Source organism: Notamacropus eugenii, chromosome 1, assembly GCF_028372415.1.
Source record: "Notamacropus eugenii isolate mMacEug1 chromosome 1, mMacEug1.pri_v2, whole genome shotgun sequence".
Classification (NCBI taxonomy): domain Eukaryota; kingdom Metazoa; phylum Chordata; class Mammalia; order Diprotodontia; family Macropodidae; genus Notamacropus; species Notamacropus eugenii.
Genome location: NC_092872.1, coordinates 326722035 through 326735335, shown reverse-complemented (window position 1 = coordinate 326735335; position 13301 = coordinate 326722035). Strand labels below are relative to the sequence as shown.

Sequence of the window (13301 nt, the reverse complement as noted above, 5' to 3'; positions counted from 1 at the left end):
AGGATACTTAATTTAGGGTCCATGAACTTGATTTTAAAAGAATATTTTGATGGCTGTGTTTCAGTAATAATTGTCTTTCTTTGTAATTCTATGTATTTTATTTATGCATTTAAAAAGATTATTCTGAGAAGAGGTCCAGAATTTTTTTTAGACTGCCAGAGGTATGCATTTTATACACACAAAGATTAAGAATCTCTCCTCAGTCATGTAATACAGGAAGATTCTTTTATATGTAATTTCATAGTGTTTCTTTCCTGGGCTTCCCTGTGATACTAGAAACTTGAACTTGTTTTCGTTCAATAAAAGTTCTTTTTACTATCATAGTGTCAAAGTTCTTGTGTTTCTGTGATTCAAATCTAAGCCCTCTGCTGGCACACCCCACTTTTGTGAAATAATTTCTCCTTCCCCTTCCTCATTTCTTCCCAAATTCCTTTTCGCCTCCTTTTTATTTATCTTGTAAACCTACAAAACTGAGAATACAGTCACACCCATATCCTGGGTCTTTTATTTAATTCCTGTGAGCCTGAAAGACTCTTGAAATGTCTTGAGACACTTCTTTTTTCCCCCTTTTGCAAGTTTGCAGGATCACACCTTAGAAGCAGTCTCACCCAAACCCCTCATTTTACAGGTGAGGAAACTGAGTCTCTGAAACATGACATGATTTGCTAAAGGTCACACAGAACTTAGGCAGCTTGCTCAAAGTTTCAGAGATGGGATTTGAACTTAAGCCCTTTGACTCCAAATCTAGAGCTCTTTCAGTTGCACTATAGTGGTAGGAAAATTATTAATTGTCCATTAGAATTCATCCTTGGTTAGTTAACCCCTTCCAATTACTCAAATTATTTACCTTTTTGTGTTTCTTTTCAGTCTTGTGTATGTATTTCAGATGTTCTCCTAAGCTCTCATGTTTTTTAAGAATGCATGCAAGTTCTCTGTTCCATTAAAGATCCTTTTTTCCCCTCTGTAGTCAGTCTTTCAGGAATAATTTACTGTTGGTTGTAAGCCTTTTAGCAAGTGACATTCTAAGACTTTTAGTTCTTTATAGTAGTAGTTGTAATGGATTATGTAATTCTCACTCTTATTTCTTAGTACTTGAGCTTTGTGTTTTTGGATGTTTTCATTTTGTACTTTTTTTAGGAGATGTTAATGGATTCTTTGTATTTGAACTTTTCCTTCTGCTCCTAATATAATAATTGAGATTTCTTGAATTGTAGTGTACAGTGTTTTTAAGGAAAATCAATGATCTTAAATACCTGACCTGCTTTTTCAAGTTACTTGTTTTAAATAGCAGATAACTTACAGTTTCTTCTTTACCATCTTTTAACTTTGTTATATTTTTCTTCTTTTCTTGTGAAGTCATTGAATTTTGTTTGTTCCATTCCTTTTTTCAGGAAGTCTTTACTTGGCTAAAGTTCTCTGTCTCCTTTTCTCAGCTATTTATTCTCTTTCCAATTTTTTACTCATGAATTGTCATTTTGTTTCCAACTTTATTTCTTAAAAATTTCTTGCTTTAATCATTTCAAGCCACTCTGGAACTTCTTGGAAAGTCAACCAACATTTATTAAGAGTTTGCCATTTGTCAGGACTGTGCTAAGTGTAGCAGTACAAACACATGAAAAAGGTGGTACCTGCCTTCGAGGAACTTACGTTCTAATGGGTCAGTGTACAAAAAGGGGCTGAAAAGTTGTGGGGAGAAGATATCTAGATAGGCGCAGAGTGGAAACAACCAAAGAATCAGATTTAGAGCAGAGAGGAGTGAAAAAGTGAGCGTGGCTAGTCTGAGTTCATCATTCAAAATGGAGTTTCTGTGAGAAACTTAACCATGGGAGGAGGGAACTTCAGAAAAGTTCTTTGTTTTTTTTAGTTTCTGTTTGTAGTTTTCTTTGGGGTAGCTCTTATTTTTTCTCAGCTCTGTGGGCTTCTCTTTACCCACAATAAATCTTTATCATGTTATTTTCTGTTTCAGTTATATTTTTAACCTCTGTTCTTAGTTTGAGAGTTTGTACTCTGGCCCTTGGGTAGGGTTTTCTGTTTATTTTTGTTTTTGTCCTGCCCCTTCTGTAGTATAGATGTCATTGTGACTTGACTATCCAGATAACATGGCTTTCATTACACCCCACTTTCTGTCTCGGTTCCTGGCTACAGTTTTCTGTTTTCTGTTAGTACATTATGATTTCTGACCTTGGCTAGAGTCTGCCATCTTCCCTTTGCACAATACCTAATTGGGAGTTGATTCTACCCTGTGCTGTAGCTCTGACAGGGCTCGGTGGGGTGCTGGAGATCCCACTGATCCAAGGTCTCCTGCCCAGCATCCCTGACCCAGGTGCCAAGTTGTTCTATACACAGTGTCCTGTGTGGGCTGGTTTGGTTCCCATGTCTTTCCTGACATGTTAGGGTTGAGTTTTGCTTCAGGTTCCCAGTTAATAGAAATCATGCTAATTTGCTATCTCCACTGTTCAGAGCACTTGCTGGTTTCAGGTCCATCCTTCTCCCATTCTCTGCCAACTTCTACATTTACCTGAGTTCACATTGACTTCCGTGGTGCAGCTCCTCTCCCACTCCGCAGGTGAACTGCCTTTTTTTGTGTGTGTACCTCTACATTAGATGGGTGATCTGTTTTTCAAAACTAAAAAAAAAATGCTTCAGTGATCTTTCTTTTCAAATTTTTTTTGCTGGGCTTTATGTTGAAAAATTGGGCTTTGCTATGATCTTTCATATACTCACCTCAACCAAACGTTTTCTAGATGACTTTTTCTAAAAGTTTGGTTGGATATAATTTTTATGAGACTGTATCCAGAGTAGTCTTCATGTGTCAGAAATAGTCAAGTTTTCTCAAGTATATTTTTCAGCAGACTAAATTTTTGCCATCAAAGCAATGACTAAAGGATATAAAGAAGACAATATTCCACTGTGCTTGTTTGTTGACTGTTAAAAAAAAAAAAAACCTTTGAACAAAACGAAGGCTTTGTTCCATGAAGATATCTCCCAAGTATATATCAAAATAATAAACATAATTCCTAAAAATGTACCACAATACAGGCCTTGTTCAACAACCCTCTGATTATAAACATTCAGTAAAGATAAAGCAGAAACATGCATGCGCTCCAAACATGTTTCTCACTATTATAGATGAGATCCAGTTAAGTTACTGATATGTGCCAGACATTGTGCTAGGCACTGGGGTTCAAGTTGAAGGGATTCCTTGTAGATGGTCGGATCTTCTAGATACTTCTGCATATGATGTCATGTTGAATCTTAAAAGTGGAAGGTATCATTTTGTAGAATCTTGTATACCAGTGGTTTCAGGCTCAGATAGAAATACTGACTGAATGCATATTAACTTAGAAAATCATAAAATAACATTATCTTTGTTGTGCTGTGTTTTAATTTATTTTGTTAAATATTTCCCAGTTACATTTTAATCTTGTTTGATCTGTACTTAGAACTGTTGGGAGCCACATATTTGACATTTCAGTCTACATTACTTTTCCAATTTCTTGTTGATTTTTTTTCTGGTCTGTGTCATTACTTTTTCTGTACTATAAGCCTAATTTTTGAAAACGTTTCATTTGAAATCAGAAACATGGTTTTTATTAATGTTTTTAAGTGTACATTAAGGCCTAAATTTATTTAAACATTACCTTTAGCTTAAAATATATCTAAAAATTTAAATATATTTTAGAACTTTTTTAGTAAGTTTTATTTCTTTTGTGATATTTTATTCACAATTTACTTTGGCCTATAGTATTATAACATTTTTATGTGGCTAGCTGAGGTCGAGGTTGCCCAAAATAAAGTCAAATTTAACATGATCGTTCAACTGAACTATTAAGCCATAATTTAAAAACTTAAAATAAAATAATTTTTCCTTCTCTGGCCTTAAAGTAACTCTACATGATCTCATTCATGTTGGATGCTTATCATTTAGAAAATGTAGTACACATCATGCTTTCTATTTTTAACAAGCTCCTTTATATGGTAGATGGTATTTTAGAAGCTGTCTTTGCTCAAAAGAGTATTTATCTAGTTTATGTTCATAGTAATAAGAATAGACATTTTGAGCATCTCAGAAAGGTATTATGCAATGTTATTTGGGAGTAAGGCTTTGCCTGTATGTTTTGTGTAAGATTTCTAATAGTTTTCATTTTAATGTGCTATTATTGTGTTTTCTATGGGGTAGCTAGGTGGCAGCGGTAGATTTGAGTGCTTGTACATGGTGTCAGAAAGACTCATCTTCCTGAGTTCAAACCTGGCCTCAAATATTAACTGTGTAATCTTGGGCAAGTCACTTAACTCTGTTTGCCTCTGTTTCCTCATGTGTACAATGAGTTGAAGAAGAAAATGGCAAACTATTTCAGTATCTTCACCAAAAAAAACCCCACATGGGGTCAGAAGAGTCAGATGCAACTCAAAAACAACTGAACAACAAATTACTGTGTTTTCTAGATAAAGCAGTTAAAAGATTAGATATGGAGTAACAGAAATTTTCTTATGTCAGCTTGACCTACAGGCATATTTGATTCACACTATGAATTTGACTCAATTTTTAATCTTAGTTCTTCATTTTTTCCTACAGGTTAAAGTACTCTGTCGTCAATTACTTGTCCAGGTGTGTGATTTGTTGAGGCTAAAAGATTGCCATCTCTTTGGACTCAGTGTCATACAGAGTAAGTTTTCATCCCCACATTAATTGTCCTCATCTAATCAGCCCTAAATAGTGGATCTCTTGATTCCTTATAATTTTATTTTTTAGTCTAGTTTATTGCTATAAAATTGTATTATTAGAGTATTCAGTATTGGATTGGTTAAATAATTACCAGTATAGAAATCTAATATAAGTTTTGACCCCCTTAATGACTGTGGATTTCTTGGGAGACTTTTTAGGATTAGAGGTTTTAAAAGTTTTTAGGATTAGAGATCAATTATTAGTCTGAAAATAAAAGTTGATTATTACGTAAGTGTGTCTACTTATTCTGTATATTTTATTTTTCAACAAATATTCATTTTGGTTTTGAGTTTTATCTGGGCTACAGTTGTAATGGAGAGCTAGGTGTTGTACATTGAATAGAGTGTCAGACCTGGAGTCAGGAAGACTCATCTTACTTAGTTCAAATCTGGCCTTATTTGCTAGCTCTATGACCCTGGGCGAGTCATTTAATCTTATTTGCCTCAGTTTTCTCATCTGTAAATTGAGAAAGGAGAAATAAATGGCAAATCATGCCAGTATCTTTGCCAAGAAAGCCCCAAATGGGGTCACGGGGAGTAGGACATGACTGAAAACAGCTGAACAACAGTTGTAAATACAGAATTTCTATATTTTCATTTTAAAAAACACTCAAGAAGAAGCAGATTACTTTATTCTCTCTCAAGTTTTTTTTAACCATGCATAACAGCAATTTTTGCCGTTATACAAAATATTTTAGATTTTCCCTCAGCTGGACAATATTAATATACTTTAGAAATATAGGGCTAATTTTTTATTTGTAATTTATATAGCAGATATTGTCATTTGGAGTATGTAGATTACATTGCATACGTTTGTGGAAGAGTTAAGCATAGAATGCAGCCCTCTTTTCGTATACCTGTCCAGTAATATTTATTATTCTTGGCCTTTTCCTGGAATTACTTCCAATTGACTTTGCATTTTGAAGTCACTTGGAAAAATTTTGCCAATTTACGCTGTCCATCAGCAAGCCAAGCCTTTTTTTTTTTAAAAAGAACACTTCATTGTTTGTCATATGGATACACCATAGAGTAAATATGTCTGATTCCCTCATTTTTAATCACAAGACATGGATATATGCATCTTGGCTCCAGCATCATGGTCTGGGATAAGTCACTAACTTTCTCTAGACTTCAGTTTTCCTTATGAAATGAAGGCATTGGATTAAGTGATCTATAAGGAACCTTCAAGATCTTAAATTGTATTACTCTATCAGCCTACCTACTCTGAACCTCAGTTTTCTTATTTGTTTTTAATGGGTAAGAGGAAACCCTGGTGCTTATGTTACTCATCTTAGATGCTGTGGGGTTCAAGTTTGATAATGCATATGTAGCATCCCCATTGGTATACTCTCCCAAATTGGCACTCCTGCTCATGATTTGGAGGCCTGAAAAGTGAAACCTCAGGTTTCCCTATGGCTGACTGTGACCCACAACAGGTCTCCAAATATCCATCCCATTAATAATCTACCTGTAGATTCAATTAGATTTTAAACAAAGGCATTTCCTTAAATGACATAACAAGAACAGTAATTCTGAAATATCCTGATAAACATAGGTCAGTTACCACCTTTAACTACATACTGTGAAGGGGTACAAAGAACAAGATGTGGTCCCTATCCTTATGAAATTAAAACTAACCATGGGCAGTTTTTTTCAAGGTTTCCAACAGAATGCTCTTTTCTTCTGAAATATGTACACATTCTTCTGTGCTCATAACAAATAATAGTGGGGCCATTCTCCAGTTAGTAAGTGGTCAAAGAATATGAATAAGCAGTTATCAAATGAAACGCCTTGAACTGTCAACAACTGTGCAGAAAAAAATGCTCAAAATCACTAATAAAAGGAAAGGGAAACCACTCTCAGTTTATACCTTAACCAGCAATTATTTATTAAGCACTTATTTGGTGCCAGGTACAATGCTAGGTTCTGGGGATCCAAAAAATAATAAGAAAAATGTCCCAACCTTCAAGGAGCTCACATTCTAATTGGGGAGACCGGGAAAGACTTGCTATATAAGAAGGTGGGATTTGAACTGAGCCTTGAAGGATCTCATTGAAATCAGGAGGGAGAGATGAAGAGGGAGAGCATTCCAATATAATCAGTGAAAAAGCACAGTCAGGAAAGTGTCTTGTTTGCAGAACAGCCAGTGTAGCTGCATCTGTAGAGTATGAGGAGATGGTGGAGGCGTGGGGTTAGGGGGCAGAGTATAATAAGATTTGAAATGTAGGAAAGGATCAGGTAGTGGAAGACTTCCAAAGCCAAATAGAATTTTTAAATTTTATTTTAGAGATAATAGTGAACCACTGGAGTATTAATTAAGGAGGTGATGTAAGCTTGTGAGGCTATTGTTAGCAGTATGCCCTCTCTGTCTGATGCCCTATAAAGGAGGTAGTCATTGGTCAGTGAATGGGGAATCTTAGGATTGAATGCACAAATGCTGTGCGTGCCTTGATCAGGCTCCATTGAGGCTTGGGGAGGAGTCTGTGTTTGTCTCAACTAGCCCCCATTGAGGATTAAAGGGATTTAGGGGAAGCACAAGTTGTTCCTGTCTCAATTGATCCCATCAAGATGTAGGGGTAATTGCTGCTCCCCTTCTCGCTGGCCCCTGCGAGAAGGGTGATTAGGGAATGCTGTAGAAGTTATGCTCCCATTATCAGCAATCCTCTTCTGAGAAAACTAAACTAAAATATAGTAAGATTATTAACCCCTTCTCAGTGTCTTTCCTGTCTGACCAAATCAAGAGTGAACCTGTGTTAGCAACCCTCAGGTATGCTGTGTTTATCTGTCTTATACCTAAGTTTGACAAACACAGAGGACAGGGCTCCTGCATGCTGAATTTAATGGAGGTCATGTTATTCAAAGAATGTAAGAGGAAGAGACAGGGAGGTGGGGCAGAGCAGAGAGTGACAGGCCTGGAATCCGGACTCATCTACCTGAGCTCAAATTTGTCCTCAGACATTTACTAGATATGTGAATCTGGGCAAGTCACTTAACCCTGTTTGCCTTAGTTTCCTCATACCTGTATCTCACTATGCAGCCAAGTAGGTGTTTAGGTTATTCATCATTATATAATTCTGTGCAAGAGTGGTGGAGATGTTTTGAACCATATCTGTGAAACTTAAGTCTAATACCTGTGAACGAGAGATTGTTATGGCTGGCTAAGGATCCTGGGAAGCTCAGCTCTAAGAAAAAATAACAAAAAATTCACTTTACACATAGCAAAATCCACGTTACACTAAAATGTAATGTAATATTAGGTAATTACTAAATAGTAATTTTTTTCTCTTTTTACCCAAGAACCCTGAGGGTCTTCCCCTCCTAGTTTGATTTTTTTTTTTTTTATTAAAGGGGTCATCCCTTGAGTAACTACTTAAAGAAGCCTATTCATTGAGTGGGTGCATCTGACTCAAAGTGAGAATATAATAAAATCTTAGCCTGAAAGGGCCAGGGTCTCATATTGCATCCTGGGCCATCCATCTCCAATCGTCCTGATGAATATCAGGCCACTGGACCCAGATGACTCAGGAGAACAAAGTGAGGTTGGTGACCTTGCACAGACCTCCCTGACTCAAATCAAAGTCAACTGCAAGTCATTTCATCATCTTGATGTCATGGTCCTCTTTGAGAATGAAGGACAAACACAACAACAACAGTAATTAAGGAGGTGATAAGGAGAGCCCTGGAGCCCTGTTCTTTAGAAAAATCACTTTACTAAGCTTAGTGGAAGATGGAGTAGAGTGGAACAAAACTTGAGGCAGTGGAATCAACATGAGTCAAGACAAGAGATGATGAGGGCCTGCAGCAGGGTAGAAGCTATGAGACTGTAAAATGTTGTGAACCTGAAAATATCGACTTCACAACAGACTAGTATGGGTGGTGAATGTGAGTCAGGAGTAAAGAATGATACCAAGAGGTCAAGCCTTGGATGACTGAGAGGATGGTGGTATCCTCATCAGAAATAGAGAAGTGTGAGAGACACTATTGTGGACATGTCGAATTTGAGAAGCCTGTAGGACATCCAGTTCAAGATGTCCAATAGGCCGTTGAATTTAGGGGACTGAATCTCAAAAGAAAGATTAGAGCTGGACATGCAGATCTAGGAGTCTGTGTAATAGTAATATTTGAATCCATGGAAATTGATGAGATCACCAAACAAGACAGTAGAAGAAAAGACATAACATTAAGAAATATCCAAGTGGTATAATATAAATAAACATTCGACAAAATAATCCCCAGTTTGGGGAATAGTTATCTATGACATTGCAAAAGATGATAAAAGAAGACAATGGTGGTTGTTGTAGGGGCTGAGACAAGACAGGTACAATAAGGTAGTCTTGAGGGAACCATGAATTCATTTAGCTGTTATGGAAAATGTTTTGAAATAATAACAATTATTATTATGTCAGTGTCATAATATTGTAAACAGCACATCAGAACTTCCTAGGAATAGTTTTGTGCTCTTCAGGAAAAGAGTGGAGGACTAGACATTTTCTCTGATTCCCATAACCTATCAAATGTCTCAGACAGAAATTATGGATGATAAACTTCAGCTGTGTCCATGGTCTAGGACTAGACCTGTACAACTTGGCAAGAGCTAGGAGCCAAAATTCAAATAAGCTAAACTTCTTCAGGCTTTAAATAGATTTTTAGCAGCTCACTTTCCAAGTAAAGGTATAATTAATGATTAAACTGTTTCTCAAAAACAGTTTTTATCAGGATAGAATCCAGAAACTGCAGTCAGCAAACACTTCTTTACGAAGTCACCTTTAATAAAAGGCTTCCCAGCAGCAATAATTTTTTTGGAAATCTGAATACTAACCTTAATAGCCACCTCATTTTCTGAGTTTACTTTCTTGAAAAACCATTGCTCCCCACTGAGATTTTTCAACACTTTGGGCATTTTAATCTGTTTTTCATTAGTGTCCATTTTGCTTAAGTCAGCATGTTACAATTCAAAATGGCAGCAAAGTTGTATTCCTTCAGAATGGCTATTACTTTTTGGCAAAAAAAGGCACAATATTTTGTCTCTCATGTAAGTAAACAAGTACCTGTCTACTCTGGATTAAACAATCTATGTTCTGATTAAATCTTCAGTTTCTTTTTCTCACCCATTTAACAAAGTCATCCCATCCCTTTAATGTTAGACCCAAAAAATCCCCACAGCAACTGTTCATATACAAAGAAATACAGAACCGAGTGTCTGCCCTTGGTGGAGAGCACCAGATACTCATGTAATGTAGAGAGTGGCTGCACAGCAAGTTGCCACTTATCACATAGTGGGTGTCAGCTGCACGGCTGCACTCACTTTGTCCCTGTTCAGTGCCAATAGCAACCAAAATCACAACAGAAAGATACAACTGTTGCTCCTCTCAGACTACAGACAGACTGACGATGGTTAGTTGCCATGGGTTACATGACAAACAGGAGGGAGTGTGTGGTGGTAACCCACCCACCCACCTAGTTATGTGACAGGCAAAATAGTGACTAGTGGAAGGCAGGCTAAGTAGGGCATGGACAAAGCACTTGTTACATCTTTACTTTCTTTTACATCTTCTACATTTTTTGCAGACCACCCAAAATCTTTTGGTGGGCCATATATTGTACAGGCTTGGTCTAGGATACTTAGAATACAAAGAGTTAAAAAAAACAACCTGATACTGACTCTGTGCTCACCTGACATCCCACCTCCCGTGCTATCCCAAGAATCTTATATAGGCTTACAACAAAAGCCATTTCTGTACTTTGGTCCCTCATCCCTCTTTCCAGTACCACAGACCCTCTCACTTCAAGCTGTGGAAGTTTGCCCAGGTTTCAACATTTAGCCAATGTGACCACAACCCTTCAGGAGCAAAAGCCTTATGAGGGCCACAAACCCATAGCAATAGTGCTGCAAATCTTTGAACTGCTGATGCTGCAGTAGACAACTTTAATACTAATAGGGCTATTGGTACTAAGGCATTCAACCTTGCAGCATAGTAAGGCAGGTCACTGAAATGGTAGTGGTGGGTCAGCTAAAGAACATAGGGAACAGGACAGGACACTCTGTGTAATAGGTAGGCAGGGGAAAGCTGAGCAAAGTTCTGCTACAACTGAGGGGAAAAGGAGAGCATCAAACTGGGGTCAGTTTTGACCACCCAGAAGTGACTTGGAGTAGAGACAGTCTAGTGAACCATGAATTATGCAGCATGGGAAGAGGCTGAGATGCTTTGAGATCCAGTTCCACCATCTGAGGGGAGTCAGAGTTAAACAAGTGAGCAATAGGTAAAATAAAGGAATGAGGGACTTAAATTACTGATTACTTCAGGAGGAAGGAAACTCAAAGACTTTGAACATAAACAGATAAATCAACAGGAAAAAGAGAAGGAAAATGAGAAGGAAATATGGTGTTCCAGATCTAGTAAAGGAATTCAGGAATCTGTGAATGAATATTGCAAAACAAAGGAAATGACTTAACACTTGGTAAAACAGAGGAACCTGTAGAATTTGAGAACACAGAACCACAACAGGTTTTTCCTGAGTGGTTCAAAAGAGAAATGAGCATTGTGAGAGCAGAACTTATGGACTGCATAGCACATAGAATGGGCAAAATTTTTTTAAAAAAATTGGAATTAGTAATGGCAAGTCTCACGAAGGAAATGAAAGAGAAAACAATAATTTGGGAATGCAAATATAAAGTGGACAATGTAGAAGAAAAGAAGCAAAAACCACTAACATTAAAAGAAAATACACTGCGTAAGCACACTCCACTGATCTTGAAGACGGGTTGCAAAAAGAAAACCTAAGGATCATAGGTCTCTCAGAAGAACACAATAGGACAAAATAGTTTAACACTGTAATGTAGGAAATAATATAAAAGAACTACCTAGAACTCCTGAAGATAGAAAAAGAAATACTAGTTGAAATAATCTAATTTCTTTAGATCATCTTCAAGAAAAGCAAAAACAAAACAAAAAACAAACAAGACTAGATATTCCAAGAGACAGAGTGGTTAAATTTGATAATTCAGAAACAGGTTCTAGAAGTGATCAGGAAAAAGATTTTCAGATAGAAAGGAAAGAAAATTTGAATAACGCAGGATTATTCTGCATGCTCAAGAAAACATAAGAAGAAATAAAATAACAAGTTCTGAAGAGTAATGGGTCCTAGGATTCATCCCAGGGTGACTTACCTTGCAAATCTAAGCATAACCATGTATGGGGAAAAAAGGATGTTTAATGGTCAACTGAAGAGATTATTTGCTTTTGGAATACCCCAGATAACAGAAATGCATAAATGTAGCAAACAAGGACATTAGCAACAGACAGATCAGTAAGAAACTTTTTTCTTTTTTTATTTTAAATCTGACTTTATTAATTCTAGTGTTTTTTCTATTACATGAAAAACAATTTTTGACATTGAGTTTTTAAAAATTTGAGTTCCAAATTTTCTTCCTCTTTTCTCTCCCCCCTCGTTGAGAAGATAAACAGTTTTATACAGATTATACATATGCAGTCATGCAAAACTTATTTCCATATTAGTAATGTGAAAGAAAACAGACCAAAGGGTGGGGGGGAACAAGAAAAAGAAAATGTAAAAAACATACTTAAATGTTCTGGCAGTCTTCCTCTGTTATTTCCTTGGATGTGGGTAACATTTTTCATCTTAAGTCCTTTGGAATTATCTTGAGTCACTGTTTCCCTGAGAATAGCTAAGTCATTCATAGTGGACCATCACATAATATTACTATTACTGTTCTGGTTCTGCTCACTTCACTTTGCATCAGTTTACATAAGTTTTTGCAGGTTTCTTCCAATATCATCTTGCTCATCATTTCTTATAGCACAATAATATTCTTTCACACTCCCATACTACAACTTTTTCAGACATTCCCCAATTGATGGGCATCTTCTCAGTTTCCAATCCTTTGCCACCACAAAAAGAGCTGCTACGTGTGTGTGTGTGTGTGTGTGTGTGTCCTTTTACTTATTTTTTTCTTTTTTTAATTTTATTTTTCATTTTTAACACAGTTTATAACAGATAAAACAATTCAAGCTTTTGGTCAGGTGATACTTCTTTTTAAAGCATTTACAATATGGACCACAAAAGAATTTTTTTTTTAAACATTAACCAACTGAGACACAAATAATATTTATGTTGCTAACTTTACAGTCTCTTGACCTAATTGTCTCCACAGTTTTACTAAGAATTAAAGGACCCTAACTTATTGTTGTTCATCTAAAGTCCTATGCCTAATAGCTTAATTTTAGACTTAACCTCAGATGTTCCCCTACCAATAATCTGTAATTGAATAGATCTGGTATTAAGCTTACAAACCTTTTGACTATAGAAAATTGCCACCAAGAGTAGGGACATTTTAGGGATACAGTATCTCCCCAGCTTCATGTCAATTCCAGGCGGGATTAGATTGTCCACTTGCATTCAGTCAGGCTTAAAGTCTGCCAGGTGTCAGTGGGGAAGTTGAGTCAAGAGAATCCTACCTCAGCCCAGGCTGAACAGCTGCTCTCCCACCCTTCCCATGAGATCACCTTTTGCAGTTCATACCAGCATCTCACAGGCTTACTGGCATCATGGATTGG

The 13301-nt window shown here is 36.7% G+C and overlaps 1 protein-coding gene across 1 annotated transcript in view; it reads left to right on the top strand.

Moving 5' to 3' along the window:
• FRMD6 (FERM domain containing 6) overlaps positions 1–13301 on the top strand; it is a 114659-nt gene that overhangs the window by 60320 nt on the left and 41038 nt on the right. The window contains exon 3 of the mRNA XM_072629714.1: positions 4577–4667. Coding sequence (XP_072485815.1) covers positions 4577–4667 — 91 coding nt within the window. The remainder of the gene's footprint in view (positions 1–4576; positions 4668–13301) is intronic.